This window comes from Natator depressus, chromosome 9 (assembly GCF_965152275.1).
Source record: "Natator depressus isolate rNatDep1 chromosome 9, rNatDep2.hap1, whole genome shotgun sequence".
Taxonomy (NCBI): Eukaryota; Metazoa; Chordata; order Testudines; family Cheloniidae; genus Natator; species Natator depressus.
The window spans coordinates 47,521,473-47,539,483 of NC_134242.1; the positions used below are offsets into that span (position 1 = coordinate 47,521,473).

Sequence of the window (18,011 nt, forward strand, 5' to 3'; positions counted from 1 at the left end):
TTTGGTATTATATAACATGCAACTGTGAGTTTCCTCCCAAGGGACATGAGAGTCTGAACAAAACTGAGTCACAACTGGGCAAGCATTAAAGACAATTCTCTCTAGACTAGAACCCCCAAAAAACAGAATCATTTTGCACCTAAGCTCAGGTCAGTGTAGACCAGTGATACTCAGACTGAGGCTCTTGAGCCACAAGTGGCTCTTTAATGCGTCTCCTGTGGCTCTTTGCAGCCCATGATATTAAAACACTAAATTTAATTAGCAGCCAATCAGGATGCTTTTACTATATAATTAACCAATTGTAGTTGATAACATAATACTCGGGCAGTCATTTTGCTGTGAAAATAATACAAACTAAATATTTCCCCCGCCATACTGTTTAAATATGAATACACAGTACAATAGTAAATAGAACAATGAATTCACACTACTGGGGCTCTTTTGGGTAATGTTGCTCCTGAACCACTGAGGTTTCAGTATCACTAGTATAGACCCTCTTCCCTTCACTTCCAGGGTCTTCTCCCGCCTGGGTTTAACTCAGAGCTCCCGTCTGTCCCACAGTGAACCTGCACTTGAGCCACACAAGTCATAGGAGCAGGGCCTTGAAGTTTAGGAGAATTTGCTTTTAACTACCCTTTTTTTTTTTTTTTTTTTTTTTTTAAACTGAGTTTAAACTGCCAGAGGCAGTAACAGAAGCCACAGTCATGGGTGAATTCCACACAAACAAAGTTGCAGAGTGAAGCATTAAGAAGTTAGGAAATCCCAGAATTAAGGTACTCATCGTTGACATTAATAGTGTTTGCTACAACTAAAATCTGGGGAAATCATAACTAGAGGAAACACCATTATGTCAATACTGCAAGTGCCCTTAACATGACTCTACATGGACTATAGGTCTGATCTACTATGTCAGTCCCATGTTCCTATATTAGAATTAAAATAAAAGCAGGGGAGAACCTCCTGGGCTTCTTTATATACCAAAAAAGCCAACCCATTTTCCCCTCTTTGCAGGACACATTTGAGATGGGAGACCATGCAGCCTAACTTCTACTAGGGTTCTGGCAAAGAGAAATTAACATTCAGCTGGGACGGCCTTCATGATGCAAGAAGTGTTTTCCACCTAAGTTTAACAGATAATTAGCATTCAAATACAAATTCTACATTTCACACTTATACCGGATCTGTATTTAATGGACTCATTGTTTTAAACAGCCTGTATTTCAGTTCTCCAAGTTTAAACTTTTTAACACTGTTCCTTTGCTTAACCTTACATAGGAAGTACCCATGTACATTTCAGGTAGAGAAAGTTACAGCTGCTGGTTATCCCTATCTTGGATTCTCCAGTTCATGTGGATAGCAGGGCAGTTAAAACATGAACATTGACGTTAAAGTTGTTTAGTTGTATGGGCTGCCCTCCCTCATTTCTAGGAGATCAAGGTACTCAGATTTTCCATAGAGTGGATCACATCTTAAAGGGCAGTTTGGTGCCCAACTCCCATTTGCATCTTTGAGAGTCTCCTGCAGACCAGCTCCCTCCCCATTTATAATTAGTAACGGGAGAGGGAGGGCAGCCAATCCATATAATCAAACATTCCTGTTGCAACTACAGCAGTTGCTTATGCAGGATACATAGGTCTTGTCGACACTCAGCAATCAGTGGCCAATTAACTGTGCAGCTGCACTAGGGCTGACCCTAAACATACACAAGATCAAGCCAGAGTTTGCACCAGCTGAGCCTGTCTTGCTCCTGTCCACACTTAGGCATCAACTACTGTACAGCTACACAAAGAGTTGACAGATTGCTAATGACGGCTATTCCCCGAAAACAGACAAGGCAGGGACATCAGTGGTCCAGTGGACAGGGCACTGAGTGGGATGCAGGAAACCTGGGTTCCATTCCCAGCTATGCCTCTAACCTGTAGTGTGACCTTAGGTAAGTCATGTCACATCTGAGTCTTCCCCTCATCTTTACTACTTGGCCTTTACGTTTTTCATGGCAAGGACAGACCTCACAACGTGTTTGGTAAAGCACCCAGCACAATGGAGGTCATGTTCTTGGTTAAGACCTGTAGTACCTATTGTAACACAAATAAAAGGAAGCTCTTTAGCTTTCTCGTATGTATTTTAGAAGTTCAAAGCAAGGAGGCAGCCCAGCAACGTGTGACCAGCCAGCTATCCACAGGTCACTGGTGGAGCACGGGCCACAGTTTGGGAACCAATATTTTGTGAGAACATCTAAGTAGGGGAATGCAGTTCTTTTAGCAGAAGAGGCAACGCACCTCCCCCTTTTTCAATCTACTTTAGCCACTGGATATAGCTCTGTAGAGCATTTCAGGAAGGAGGGGGATTATATAGCTCAGGGCTTCTGTAATGAATTATGAAACCCATTACATCTCGCTCATTACATGCTAAGCTTTCAACACCTATCAACTTTTGCTCACTGCCAATATCTATTATAAGTGGCTCCCAATCCTGCTGTTAACAGACATGATCACATCGCTGAAGATTACCTCTATTTATTGCCACCCTATGGGGCAAAGGAACTCAGTTTTGTAGTTACAGACCTGGAAAAGAACACGAAAGTTGTACACACCTGATTGTCTCCCCCTTCCTATGTAGTCTGTTTTTTTAAAATCATGGATTGTAAGCTCTTTGGGATGGACAGTGTCTGCTTGTGTACGTGGCTAGTGCTTAATAAAGCTTACAGAGTAGGCCTGGAGACTGAACTTCCCTCTCATGGCCTGCCCCCTCTTGAAACAGGCTGGAGCACCTGGGTAACAGCCACATGGAGATCCTTGCATTGCCTATGGTGTGCCTCTGATTACAGTTAAAAGGAGTCAGGTCTCCAGGGTTGCATGTTAATAATATCAGACACCCTAGAGGCTTTGTGTGTTCACAGAAGAGGAAGTTTAAAGGAGCGTAGTATCACAAAGGCCAACAGCCCAATCTCATCCTTCAGACATAATACATTGTGCCCTATCACTCTCACCTCATTCGGGCTAAAATCCAACTGAAGGAGCACAAGATGGGGCCTATGGTGAACACAGGTGATTCAGAGACAACTTTTATAAATTCCACCAACACTCCTAATACAGCTTCTCTGGTAAAAAAGGGTTTCTGTTTATACTAGTAGTTTTTAAGTGTTGCCCATGGCAGTTTAAAATTTAGACTAAATCTTCATATTGGAAGGGGAACTCTCCTTGTTACTTTTTCGTTTCCTCTTTCTTCAAGGCCAGATTAGAACAGCAGTAAGAGAAACTTCACTACATGGTGTGTGAAAGTATACAAAGCTTATCTGAAAACCAAGGGAAGCCACAGAGCAATTGACTATCTTGCAGCTAAGAAAAGAACCAGAAGACCAGCTGTAGTTGCAAGAATAAGTTCTGTATATACATGATCATAATCCAGTTCGTTTATAAGCTGACCCCCCCCCCCCCCCCAAAATGGATAGGTAAAAATAGTAAAAACTGTATGACCCTTTCATAAGCCGACCCTATATTTCAGGGGTTGGCAAACTTTGGCTCCCGGCCAGTCAGAGTAAGCCGCTGGCGGGTCGGGACGTTTTGTTTATCTGGAGTGTTCACAGGCACAGAGCCCCTCAGCTCCCAGTGGCTGCAGTTCGCCGTTCCCAGCCAATGGGAGCTGCGGGAAGTGACGCCACTTCCTGCAGCTCCCATTGGCTGGGAATGGCGAACCACAGCCACAGGGAACTGAGGGGGTCCATGCCTGCAGACGCTCCAGGTAAACAAAATGACAATGTATTAGATATTCAATTCCACGATTTCACAGAGTTTAAAATCATCATATTTTGGTGTAGACCTGTTTATAAGCCGACCCCCGCTCTTTGATGCGTCACTTTTTTACCAAAAATATTCGGCTTATGAACGAGTATATACGGTACTAGGGAAACTGTGAGAAAAATATGTTTAAAGTCCCCACGTGGCTCATGAAAGCCAGTTTGCCGATTGCACACCTGGCAATGGAAAGTGGGTACTGATGATACAACATTTCTGAGATTGAATTCCATAAAACCTTTTGCAAGTTGATAACAAGCAAGTGGAGGGAGATGATCTTTCCTACCAAATGGCTAACAGATGCTCAGGTATGGCTCCAGGACCTCACAGCACTCTCAATGCACACAGTCACATGGAAGTTTCTCCAAGATATCTTTCCTAGTTCCTATTCTAAGGATCCATTTACTTCTGTTTTTCACTTTGAAAGTGGATTAAACTAAAACTCAGATAAAAAGGCACTCATTCTGGAGAAAGAGTATCCATGTGTGGGGTCATACTAAAGTAACTGTTCTGGAATAATTACTCTGGAATGGCTATTTTGGTAAATTTCCAAGTGTACAAAAGCCCTAAACCTAAAGGAGATTTTCAGTTTTCATTTTCATTGACTTCTGACACTTTCCCTTATGAAGGCCACCCAAGAGCACAAAAACTCATCTCCAGGACTTTTCCTGAAGATCGTAGGTCATTCACGCACTGATATGTGAATATTACCCAAGGTCAATCTTTAGGACCCATAGACTTGCAGTCATATCCCCCTTTATATGTGGCAGGAGCAGACCAATTCAGAGTTGTGAGGTAGTTCCACTCGGACTGTTACTGATGGTGCTAGGGCCACCACATGTTCCCTCCTGGCTGCCTGCCTTGAAGCAAACTCCTCTGATGAGGCGTTATTGTGATCTCCAGTCGTTATGAAGGGTAGCTCAACAGCACAAGAGACAACCCAAGATAATGAATTAAGCACAGGAATGGAGTTCTAATCCTAGGTCTGATACCATCTCAATAAATGCTCTAGTCAAGTCACTTAACCCTTGTGTTCCTCTCCCTCCTTTACTCTGCCTCAGAGGTGCTGGACCTAGGGGTGCTGGGGTTCTGCCACACTGCCTGGCTTGAAGTAGTAACAACCACCCAAATACATTGTTTCCAGCTTCAGTACCCCGCTATAAAAATTGTTCCAGCACCACTGCTCTGCCTACTTCATGGAGGTGTTGCATAGATTATAAAGACTAATAGACCATTGCAAGTGTTAAAATTCACCAGAATGCAAACAAAATTCTAATGGCTGAGAGCTAGCGGATCCCAGATCTGAGAGCTCATTTGGAGAAATGTCCACTGAAATGCCTAAGTGTTTGGCAACACATGGAGCTCAACACAAAGTCATGCTTCACTTTTGCAGCGGGAGACTGAGTGAGCCGTTCCTGATGCCTTGTTTTTAAAATAAAGTAAGGGGTGCCGTAGATTTTCATATTACAGATTCTTCCCAAAATCCCAGGGCTGCCCCTTTGCATGCATGTATGATCATACTGAACAGTTCGGGGAGGGGGAAGGGAGTGGACTGAGAAATTGTTTCACAGGTCCTCCTTAGAAGGACAGCTCTGTGGGAGAAGAACAAAACCAACCAACCAACCAGCAGGAAGCAAGAAACAGCAGAATGATCAGAGCGGTCAATAGGCAGCCTTGGACAGTACTAGCACAGAATGTCAATCAGTAGTCCTTGTACAGACCCACATACCAAGACACTGGCTACTTTAAGTGACACCTTAGAAGTACAGCACTACTCACCAACTAGTGAGAGCTCTTAGTGCCAGACTATGTACTTGAATACACAATTCCCATTTTAGTCAAAGCATGTTGCTTCTGTTGGGGATCTAATTTGGCTCCAACGATGACTTCAACACTACCCATTATACCCTCTCCTCTGAGAGTTTGTCCTTTCAGTCACTGCCCTGAGGCCATCTGTCCAAATAGTCTCTCTAGCCAATCTCCTTCTGGAAGTTACATACTCCATTTTTATTTATGCACTTGCACTTGTTTACGAGATAGACTCCTGTTTGCACAGACTCCAACATGCCTAAACTCTGTAATTCAGATTCTAATCTTCCTTCACTTGGCTCTTGCTGCTGCTAACACTCATGATACTGTTGGGTTGCTTTTGGCCATCTTCCCAGTTTCTCTGGTTTGCAGAATTCTAATCTAGTTTGTCATTAGTTCCTGGAGGTGCCTCAAGTTTTCTCAGCTGGTACCCAAGAGCAAACAAACTAAATGAAACTGACTCACCATATTAGCTAGATGTTAAGTTCCCTTCAGTGCTATCTCACTTCCATAATGAAGAAGATCTACTCCGCGCTTATGGTGAGTAGGAGCATATTCCAGGGTGCCTCAATTTGACACCTCACTCCTTACATTCTCAGTTCAGTCTACCCTACAACATTTTGCTGGCATAGCTATGTCAGGCAGGAGTGTGGAAAAACCTCACCACACTTGACACAGCTGCGCTGGCACAACCCCCATTGTAGACAACTATGCTGACCTAAGTGCTTCTGTTGCTATAACTAATGCAGTTTGAGGAGATGGTGTGGCATATGCCAGCAGAAGAAGTTTTTCTGTTGGCATAGTAACATCTACGCTAGGGGGCTAAGCCAGTATAACTATACCAGCAATGCATTTGTAGTACAGACAAGGCTCAGTCTTGTGAGCTTGTCTGGCAGTTTCATTGCCTAGATCATCATCCCCAATGTTGGTCTTACTGGTCTTCAAAACAACCTTTCCCAATTTTCAAAAGATGAGCCTTCTCTAGGAAGATGGAGGCAAACTGTGCCACCTCTTCAACTTGTGTTGAAGGCCTACGCAAAGTGAGCACTTGAAGAATATGTAGATCCTTTATAGTGGATTTCATTCTCTCTTTCATGCTTTGATAAGCAGTGTGATAGGCCATCATCATAGCTTATTGCTCCAAAACCGCAGCCACGATCTGGTGTCATCACTTATTGTGAATAGTTCCTTAGGAGAACAGGATGTTGACAGAAGGCACCATATCAGGCAGTGTCCAAGTGTTTGCTTAGGCTCTCCACAATCACATTTGGGGTCATTTCTCAGCTTCCACCTCAGTCATATTGTCACCAGTCTTTACCAGCCCAGCTCCTGCCCCAATTTAGAATACACCAGTGTTTTCATTTAAGGTCAGTGCCTGGAGGGAGTTGTTTTAAAGGAACCAGGTTCTCCAAGACCAGCAGCATTTTGCATCATTTTGTTATTCTATAGCCTTCCATCATGGTATTTTGGGGAAGGGATTTTCAGGGGCAAAGCTCTTTCTGGACTTCAGCCTCTTGAGTGGTGGAATGTATCTATGCAGTGTGTGTCTTGGATCATATACCTGTTTTTGTCTCTCCTTTTTACTGAAGGCATTCCACCTCACTAATAGTGGTGCAACTGCTGCGAGGCAGTATAGTGACAGTGTGAGAGTCCATTTCAAAGTCCCTGTGAAAAACCTACAGTATTGATAAAAAGTTAAGTATCAATTCTGTGTGCGTGGCTTGAGCATGACCATAGTGGCATGCTGTATTCTGGAGTTGAACAACACTGGATGAGACTAGTTGCTCTGAGTGTTTTGGGGTCAGCTCCCCAGTTTATGTTGACCAGTTTCCTAGAGTTCACTTTCTTTTTCAACTTCATGTGCTCTTTGAATGTCAGAATTCGGTCTAATGCAACCCCAGTGTACACCGGATGTTCATAGTACTCAAGGGACTGTACCATCCCAGAGTGACTGGACTTTTTGCTTGGCCTGTCTGTGTTTTAGGTGGAAGGTATACACTTATGTCTTACTTGGGTTGGCAGTCAGGAACAACACGTGATAGTATTCTCCAAGTACACTCAGGGGGCCAGTTAGAATGCACTCAATTTTCACACACAGGGAATTCTGACTGTTTATTTCTGTAGACAATAAACAGCAAGGGTGATAGTACTGAACCTTAGGGCAATTCATTCCACTGAGTATGCCATCTGCTTTTCTGACCATCTGTCTTGATGAAGTAACATCAATTCTTGAGCAGAGAGCACATGACCTGGACCATTTTGCCATTTCTCAAAATGGCCAGTTTCAGTTCATAGTGTCATAAGCAGCCAACAGATCAACAGATAGCTTCAAAACCTGCAAAATGACAGGGGCTATCTTCAATGTATTGAGTTAGGTTTACAACTTAACCACAGAATGAATGTGTTGTGTGGAAACCAACTTAGTCATCAGTCAGCTGCCCTTCCACTATTATGCAATTATACCCATTTTCATCCAGTCATATGCTTGTAAGTTGAGCAGAGTAAGGATATTGGTCAGTAAGTCTTTGCAAGTTCAGTTCTATATGTGGTTTATGTGCAACCACTTTAGCTCGTCTCCACAGCCTGGGTATTTGCGTTGTCTCCATGTTTGATAAATGAAAGGGGTGGGGGTAGCTCCCTTTTATGAACGCCCAGCCAGCCAGCTAGCTATAAAATCCCTCTTAGTAGTTGTTCTCTACTTGCTTTACCTGTAAAAGGTTAAAAAGCCTCCCTGCATAGGTAAAAGGAAGTGAGAGGGCACCTGGCCAAAAGAGCCAATAGGAAGGCTAGAACTTTTTAAACGTGAAACAAGACTCCCCTTTTGTCTGTCTGTTGTTGCTCTCCGGAGAGAGGGGACACAGCAGCGATGCTGTAAGAAGTTTTGGGCCAGGTATGAAAAAAATCATCAGATCATACCTAGAAACTACTCATTTGAAAGCCCAGATATGTAAGTAGATCAGGGAATGTCTAGGAAGACACGATTAGGTTTATTTCTTTTTTATTTCTTTATGGCTTGTGGACTCCTCTGTGCTAACCCCAAATGCTTTTGTTTTGCTTGTAACCTTTAAGCTGGACCTCAAGAAACTATTTTTGATGCTTAATCCTTGTATTTGCTCTTTAACATCTAGCAATAGCCTGAGTTTCCAGATGTATTTCCAGATGTCGGAATGAGGGGTGCAATCCCTATATGAGCTCTGAAAGGTACATTTATCCTTGAAATTGTACAACAAGGTCTAGTTTGTTGCCTCCCACTTCACAACTTCTTCCCCATTGTAGTAGTATCCTCAGATGGTTGTGTGACTAGCGAAGTCGCCTATGACACGGCACGATTTTTCTGACAGGGGAACGTCAGTTGGCCATGCAAATTGTTCACTAAGTGGTTTGCAAACAAACTACTGCTATTTGGTCAAGCTCAACCACAAGAGTTCCATTGTAGATTGATGTTTCACAGCAGTATTTTTCATCTATCTTTTGTCACATACAAGTAGTGTGCTACTATAGGTGTTGCTTTTGATGCTCACTGCTTTATGCATACCAGGGATGTTTGGTGCTGTTGTCTCTGTCTTGCAGGCACAGGAGGTCTGCTTTCTTGCCAGATATGTCAGCTTTCTCTGTAGAGAATCCCTCCACACTGGAGTTACTCAATGGACTCAGACTTTAAGGCCAGAAAGAACCATCATGATCATCTAGTCTGACCTCCTGAAACATTGCAGCCCACAGAACCTCACCAGTCCCCTTCACTAATAGACCCATAACCTCTGGCTGAGTTACTGAAGTCCTCAAATCATGATGTAAAGATTTCAAGTTACAGAGAATCCACCATTTACACCAGTTTAAACCTGCAAGTGACCTGTACCCCATGCTGCAGGGGAAGGTGCAAAAACCAAAACCAAAACAACACAGGTCTCTGACAATCTGATTCAGGGAAAATTCCTTCCCGACTCCAAATACAGCGATCAGTTAGACACTGAGCAGGTGGACAAGACCCAGCAGCCATACATCAGGGAAAGAATTCTCTGTAGTAACTCAGAGCTTTCGCACCTAGTGTTCCATCACTGGCCACTAGAGATATTTGCTACTAGCAGTCGCAGATCAACTACATGCCATCACAGGCAGTCTCATCATACCATCCCCTCCATAAATGTATCAAGCTTGGCCTTGAAGCCAGTTAAGTTTTTCAGCCCTAGTATTCCCCTTGGAGGGCTGTTCCAGAACTTCACTCCTCTGAGGGTTAGATACTTTCATCTAATTTCAGGCCTAAACTTGCTAATGGCCAGTTTATATCCATTTGTTCTTGCGTCAACACTGGTGCCTAACTTAAGTAACTCTTCCCCCTCCCCAATATTTATCCTTTGACAACTGCAATTGGGGTCATATTTTGAAAATTGTTTGCAACAATAACAGCTTTTTTTTGTTTTAAAACTGAAGTAGACACTCAGAGAAACTGAGAAGCCAACCCATCCATATCTCCACCTGAGCCAGTCCTTCAGGGAAATGGCCTACTTAGGTAAATGCTGCTTTAGAGAATGTGCAAGAATTGCCAAGTGGATGCCAGCTGAGACTTGATTTATTGCCACCACTCAAAGCTCAGAAACTTTTGTCACCAAGGGACATCATTACTCAAGAGGAGTCATTAGTTAGCCTTTCATTTCCAATTGCTGCACGAAATCAAAAGTTGGTCTTAACCTAATAAAAGTTGAAGAGGTCATGCACTTCTCCTGCATAATACGAGAAGAAGCACAATGACTTGCACTGAGTGCACACAACTCTCCTGTGTATTAGGTTGAAAATTCTTCTATCCCATCCTCTTCATATGTACAAAAAAAAAACCCTAAGAGGGCCACTATGCAATGCAATTAAACAATGGACAGGAGTTCGTCCTTTTCCAAAGTCATCACATTAAACAGAGCTACCAGCAGCTGCTGAACTTTGCAGCCAGATAAGTTTTATAGGCAAGAGCTCTGTTCAGATTTCCAAAACTGAATGCAGTCCTCTTGCTGAATCTCTCATGTTTTATATTTTAATTGTTTTGTTTGTCTGTGTTATTTGAGCTGGAAGAGACTCATTATCATTCATTTCCACCTGGATTTGCTCTCTTCTTCCCCCTCCCCCAGATTAATTGGTTTAATTAGCAAAGCATCTCATTCGACTGGCAAAGGGTCTTGTTCCAAAACAATGGTGACAAAAATAACCATTGTTTTACTCGAATTAAAGATGAACTGCAAAAAAAGTTTCAGCAGCAGCAGCATGGTTTGAAAGCCCTCCACCCCGCACTAATCCGTCTTTGAGGAGCATACAGCACGCACGCAAGCGCTAACCCTAATACACACATCATTTTAAATTCTCTAGAGTCACCCTAGCTAGCGCCGACTCAGCTACAACACCCCTTTGTAATGTCACAACTGATAATTATTGGTTTATAGACATAGGCCCATCACTAATTGGATAATTTCTTATAGGCATGATGCTAGAGCTGAATGCAAAGATATTTAAAACAAAACAGAAAATCCAACTGAAAATCCAAGCGGGGAAACTCAGGACAAGCAGCGCAGGCATTCTGAGTTCAGAATAGCAGCAAGTGGAGCTTCTGAGGGTGGGCAACGCCAAGGAATGTTTGTATTTTGAGAGGAAGATGCATACAAGAAAGAGGGAGGAGTTGAGAATGAGGGCAAGAAAGATTTGTAGTAAAAGTCTGTCTCCACACTGCCAATTTCAGTACTATACTTTAGTCGTTCAGGGGTGTGAAAAAACACATCCTTGAGCAACAAACGTTTAAGCGCTGAAAAGCACCAATATAGACAGCTCCAGGCGATAAAGCTACCACCACTCATTCAGGGTGGTTTTATTTATTTATTTTAATCACTGGGAGAGCGATTAAAAAAATTGCATGAGAAGCCCCACTGATAAAGCGTGTTTACATGGGCAGTGTAGACATCAACCTGTACCTGTTACTTTGGGTAAGAGCCAGAGGTAGACAACAAACAGGCACCAATGGAAATCAGGGAAGGATCTGCATGGGGATTGTGGGAGGATCTTGTTGAAAAAGTTGGTGCAGTCTTCCACAAAGAGAAAAAGAGGGGCTATAGCAGGTGAGTGGAGAGAAGTAAGGAGGGAGTCACCAGGTAGTAGATAAACAGCTGGAATTGTGGGTGAGATCAACAGGAAGATTAAAGTTAGGAGAAGGAAAAATAGGTGGGGAAGACAGGCTGTGTTAATAGCCACTCAGAGAAGGAGCAGAGTTAGTGCTCTTTGAGGCTCAGCTTTCCCATTTTGTGCACACAACAGTTTACAAAGTGTATTTAAAAGTTTTTTTGCAGTGTTTTAAAAGCTTTTAGAATAGAAAAACCCAGCACAGCTTCCAAGAACTGCACTATATCAGTGATTCAGTGGGAGAGACACTACAGCAGAACTGGCAATTGTGACATCACAGACACTAAAAAGAGGTTCGTTTTGTGTGCAGAATACTCCACTTAGCCTGCTTTAAAGGTGAACTTAAAAGGAAAGTATCAAGGAAGCCCTTTATTTCAATAGTAAACTTCTATTATTGCTTCCAGGCAACTCAAGATTCAGGCTCACCACCCAGTTATGAAATAAGATAAAGCATTCTACAGGAATGAGGTTTATATTTTTACAGAGCCAAGTTTTGGAGGAATGCCATGGAATATTTTTCAGGAATCTGCAAAACAGCATGTTAACAAACATAAAAAGCCTGTTTTCAAAGAGTGTTTGAGTTACTAAAACAAATGGCAAACAGTCACTTTTAGAGGAACATGCTAAATATAACTGCGGTTTGATGCTAGAGGCAGGGAAAGTAGTGAAGAGTCAAGTGTTTCTGCTGCAATGTGACTTTTCTGGAATGATAAAGTGGCAAACACTTGCCAAATCAGACATGATTCAGAGAGGAAGAAACAACGGGTGGTACGGAGGGGTGGGGGGAGAGGAGAAAAGTTTTGGTCTCCGATGCAAATACATTAGGTTCTGCAATTGGAGTCTCATGCACAGTCAGCAGCAGCCCAATTAAGCCTATCAATTCCCGGAGTCAGAGCAACCTAACCTCATTCATTCGCATCCGTAAAGTGTGTTAAGGGCTGCAATGCAAGAACCCACATTTTAAATGCTAGTTTCGCTCTCAGCTCGGTCAGAGCTCGAGCAGGACTCAGCAGGGCCTGTCTGCAGAGGATTCCCGAAGTCACCCTCTCCCTTGTGTCTCTCGCCAGCCACACTGGGGCTGGAGGACCGCTCCCCAAAACTCAGCCAGCCAGTCCGCCCGCCCGCTCACCGGCGCCAGCCAAAGGCACCCCGCGTCCTGGGCACAACAGGGGCACGGGGCTAGCCCCCTGAGCACTCGCACGGCCGGCGGCTAGCCAGGGGCAGGCGCTCTGCGGCCGGCTGGGGTAGGGGGCAGGCGCGGAGATCTGCTTACAGTCGGAACATCTGCTCCATGTCCTTGATCTGTCGCCGGCTGAACTCCTTGAATTCGGTGTAGGGGTTGAAGACCTTGGCCTGGCGGGGCCGGGCCGTGCCATCGTTGATGTCCTGTCTGCGGCTCAGCTTGGCGCCCAGCTCCGAGTCGGCGCTGGCGAGCATGGAGCTCCTGCTCTCCTCCTCCTCCTGGCCGGCCGGGCCGGCCCCCCAGCCCGCCGCTGCCTCCTCCCCGCCGGGCGCGGGCTCCGGGCCGCTCTCTTCTAGCAGCAGCCGGCGCTGCAGCTTCTGGGCCAGCTCGTCAGTGGCCATGGCGAGGCGCGCTGGGGACAGGCGGGAGCCGCCCTGCGCTCACACGGCGAGTTCCCAACCCGCGCCCGGCGGCCGCCCCTGAACTTTATTCCCAGGCTCCAGGGGCAGGGCGGGGCGGAGAGTTAAGGACGCGCCGGAAAGTTCCCTCGCGTGCCTGGCACTGGGGGCCCCAGAAACAGCCCCGAAAGCCAGGCTCTCCGGACATGCCCCACTTACTCCTCTCCTAGTCGAGCCCCCCACTCCTAGCCCAACCCCTTCCATACCCAGCTCCACTAGCTCACACACCCTGACCCAGCCCAGCTCACTCCACTCCTAGCCCAGCCCCTCCCACCCCCAGTCCACCTCACTCACCCCAATACCCTATCCCTTGCCCCACTCCCCCCACACCCAGCCCAGCCCACCTCACTCCCCGCTCCGACCCAGCCCCCCAACCTCATTCCCCCTACACCCAGCTCTGTCCCAGTCCCCCTGCACATACCCTGCACAGCTCTCCCACCCCACTCAGCCCCCACCCCCTGCCCAGCTCACCCCACTCTCCCCAAAACCAGCCTACCTCACACCTTGCCATTCCCAGCTCTCCCACCCCACTTCCCCCACACACACACACCCAGTCTGCACCAGACGCTGCCCAGCTCTCCCACCCCACTCCTCCCCCTGCCCTGCTCCACTCCCCTCACACCCTGCCCTGCCCTCTTGCCCTAGTCCCCCTATCCTCCTCCCCCCACACCCTGCCCACCCCACTCCCCCACATCCATTTCAGATCAGCCTTCTCCACCCCACCCTGAGCGGACACTGCTGCGCAGGCCAGCACTGTGGGCAAGGCAGGGGTCAGCTCACCTCTGGAGGACCTTGATAAACGTACAGCAGCTGGCTCTGCTTTGAGCTGTGGGCACCTCCCAGCCCTACTCTAGCATCAGCCCAGCCTATGCTTGGGGCTGCCCACCCTGAGGGAGCAGGCCCATTCCTCTGCAGGGCCCAGGATAGCACCTGTATGTGCCCCCTGCGCCCTGTCCTGGGTGCCTGCTGAATGGACTCTCCTTCCTGTGCCAGGCACGGCTCAGCAGCCTACACAGCATGAGGAATGTCATTTCCATGGAGCTGAGATACTTACCCTGCCACGCCAGCATGAGGACACACAACTGTAGGAAGCCATACCAGTCCAGCAGCTGGTTCCTCTTGCCATCTGGAAGCTGGCTACCCTAATCTGCTGCAGGCAGGTCAACTATCAGTACTGTGGTGGAGGCTGGTGAAGCAAATATTGCTGTGGTTTACCAACAGGTAGTAGACATAGCTAATATACCCAAAATAGAATCATAGATGTGTAGGACTGGAAGGGACCTCAACAGGTTATCTAGTCCAGTCCCCTGCACTAAAGGCAGGACTATTATCTAGACCATCCCTCACAGGTGTTTGTCTAACCAGTTCTTAAAAACCTCCAAAGACAGGGATTCCACAAACTCCATGGGCAATTTGTTCCAGTGCTTAACTAGCCTGACAGGAAGTTTTTCCTGATGTCCAACCCTTGCTGTAGTTTAAGGCCACTGCTTGTCCTATTCTCAGAGGTTAAGGAAAACAATTTTTTACCCTTCTTCTTGTAATAACCTTTTATGCACTTGAAAACAGTTATGTCCAGTTTGTTTTTCAATCTTCCCTCATGGTTCACGTGTTCTAGACATGTAATCATTTTTTTGCTGTCCTCTGAACTTTCTCCAATTTGTCCACATCTTTCCTGAAATGTGGTGCGCAGAACTGGACACAATACTCCAGCTGAGGCCTTATCAGCACAGAGTAGAGCGGAAGAATTACTTCTTGTGTCTTTCTTACAACACTCCTGCTAATACAGCCCAGAACATAGGTGCCAACTTGCCCTCTGCCCTATGGGTGCTCAACCCCCCCACCCACCCATGCACCACCCTGGCCCTGCCCCAGTTCCACCCCCTTCCCCCAAGTCCCCACCCGCACCCCGCCTCTTTACCACCTCCTCCCACAAGCACGCCACATCCCTACTCCTCCCTACACCTCCCGGAAAGTCCTAAGCACTGCCAAACAGCTGTTAGGCAGCGGGCGGGAAGTCCAGAGAGGAGGAGGAGTGGGGACTCCACGCTCGGGGATCGCGGGGGGGGAGATCTTGGCTGCCAGTGGGTGTGGAGCACCTGCTAATTTTTCCCCGTGGGTGTTCCAGCCCCACAGCACCCACAGAGTCAGCGCCTATGGCCCAGAATGATATTTGGTTTTTTTGCAACAGCGTTACACTGTTGACTCATATTTATCTTGTGATCCACAATAACCTCCAGATCCCTTTCCTCAGTACTCCTTCCTAGGCAGTCTTTTCCCATTTTGTATGTGTGCAATTGATTGTTTTTTCCTCAGTGGAGTACTTTTCATTTGTCCTTATTGAATTTCACCCTACGTACTTCAGACCATTTCTCCAGTTTGTCCAGCTCTTTTTGAATTTGAATCCTATCCTTCAAAGCACTTGTAACCTGTCCCAGCTTGGTATTGTCCTCAAACATCATGTACTCTCTATGCTATTATCTAAATCGTTTATGAAGATATTGAACAGAACTGGACCCAAGACCGATCCCTGTGGGACCCGATTTGATATGCCCTTCCAGCCTGACTGTGAACCACTGATAACTACTCTCTGGGAATGCTTTTCCAACCAGTTATGCACCCACATTTTTCATACCTCCATCTAGGCTGCATTTCCCTAGTTTGTTTATGAGGGACAGTATCAAAAGCCTTACTAAAGTCAAGATATACCACATCTACCACAAGGCTTGTTACCCTGTCAAAGGAAGCTATTAGGTTGGTTTGACACGATTTGTTCTTGACAGACAAATCCATGTTGATTGTTACATATAACCTTATTATCTTCTAGGTGTTTGCAAATGTATTGATTATTTGCTCCATTATCTTTCTGGGTACTGAAGTTAAGTTGACTGGTTCGTAATTCCGCAGGTTATCCTTATTTTCCTCTTTATAGATTGGCACTATATTTGCCCTACTAGATTAGCTGGATTTGAAAGAATAGTTTCCTGAATGGTGCTGAGTCATCAGTGGCACATGCGCCTATAGTTTGCCCACTACAAGGAGTGCATGATTGTCAAATGGAAAGGCTACTGCTCCATCGTTCTGCAGATCTTGGTCAGTATCACTGTTACTTTTAGGGGTCTCCACTTAGTTTTTACAGTCCGGGCTTATAAAACCCAATCCTGATGACAGAAGACTGTTTAGAGACACTGAGCCATTACAGGATGGTGGAAGAATGTACAGTAGAACCTGAGATACCTTGGGAATGGGGGTTGTTCTTAACTCTAACACTTAACAAAACGTTGTTTTTTTCAAAAGTTTACAATTGAACATTGCCTTATACAGTTTTGAAACTTTACTATGCAGAAGAAAAATGTTGCTTTCCCTTTTTTTTAGTAGTTTACATTTATCACAGTACTGTACTGTATTTGCTTTTTTTTTTTTTTTTTGGTCTCTGCTGCTGCTGCCCGATTGCATACTTCTGGTTCCAAATATGGTGTGTGGTTCACTGGTCAGTTCATAAATCTGGTGTTTGTAAGTCTGAGGTTCTACTGTATAGGCAAGATAGCACTGCCTACAAAACTATGGGGCTCCCCTATGCCCAATCCCATAGTAGTGTGGTATGCAGTACAACATCTGCAAGGATAAAGGGAGAGAGTTTTTGCCAGGAATAGGCTCAAGCCATGACTGGTTAGCAGGCCTAATATAGGAAAACAGAAAGTGCACTTGTCATCACTGGAGCTGGATGTGGGTAAGTAAGAGACATAAGCGATGGTAGGTGTACCTGTAGCTTCACATCACCTGGTGACATTATTGCAGAAATATGATAAACTATGTATTTTTGCAGTATGCAGATCACTGTATTTGCTATTGCTTGTAAGCAATTATAAGAGTTTGATACTTTATTAAAAACTTTGGATAAGCCTCCTGCCTCCTCTTTTCCCAAGCACTCACACTAGTTTAGTGTACAACAAAATCTTTATTAAAAAATAAAAATTAATACCAACCCCTCGATTTAGAGTTATTATAGGCATCCCAGCAGGAAATAACTAGAGGTCAAACATGCATAGGTGCCAACTTCATGAGTGCTCCAGGGCTCATGAGCCACAATGTTTTGTTTTTTTATGTGATAAGTTTATTAAAGATGTCAGTTGGAAGTTACTTTGTCTTAAACTGACATTTTACAATGGCACCAGTAGGTGGCAAGAGCATGTACATGGCACGCAGTGAAACTGGAAGGCGAAATTATTAGACCCTGTATATAGTATACTGTAGTATACTGTTATTCACGGTTAAGTAATGGATGTGAGTAGGGCCAGGTTGAAAGATGGATAAATTTGTGTTGAAAAACCAACAGCGGGGAACCTTCAGGAACTCAAAGTGCTTCAGCAAATACGGTAGAATCTGCTACAACAGTGGACGATCTGACTGCTGAATCTGCTACCAGTAGTTTTGATAACAATGAGAGCAAACAAAACACCAAAGAAAAATGAGGCAAAGGGAGATCTTTTCTAGAGAGTTGGGGAGGATGTGCGCAGTATAAATGGACAGAATATGGTAGTGTGAAGGATTGTGTTTCCTGCTCTCTTTGCTGCAAAGCAGCTATGGCTAGACATTTTCTCCCATTTACAAGTAGAGACA

General features: G+C 45.2%; 1 protein-coding gene and 1 long non-coding RNA gene across 5 annotated transcripts in view; one reads left to right on the plus strand and one right to left on the minus strand.

Moving 5' to 3' along the window:
- The window catches only part of EFHD1 (EF-hand domain family member D1), a 37,708-nt gene extending 24,318 nt beyond the window's left edge, over positions 1–13,390 (minus strand). Inside the window, exon 1 of the mRNA XM_074964069.1 lies at positions 13,027–13,390. Coding sequence (XP_074820170.1) covers positions 13,027–13,337 — 311 coding nt within the window. The 5' untranslated portion in view covers positions 13,338–13,390. The remainder of the gene's footprint in view (positions 1–13,026) is intronic.
- The window catches only part of LOC141994067 (uncharacterized), a 62,701-nt gene that overhangs the window by 11,231 nt on the left and 33,459 nt on the right, over positions 1–18,011 (plus strand). The gene's annotated exons all lie outside the window — the stretch shown is intronic.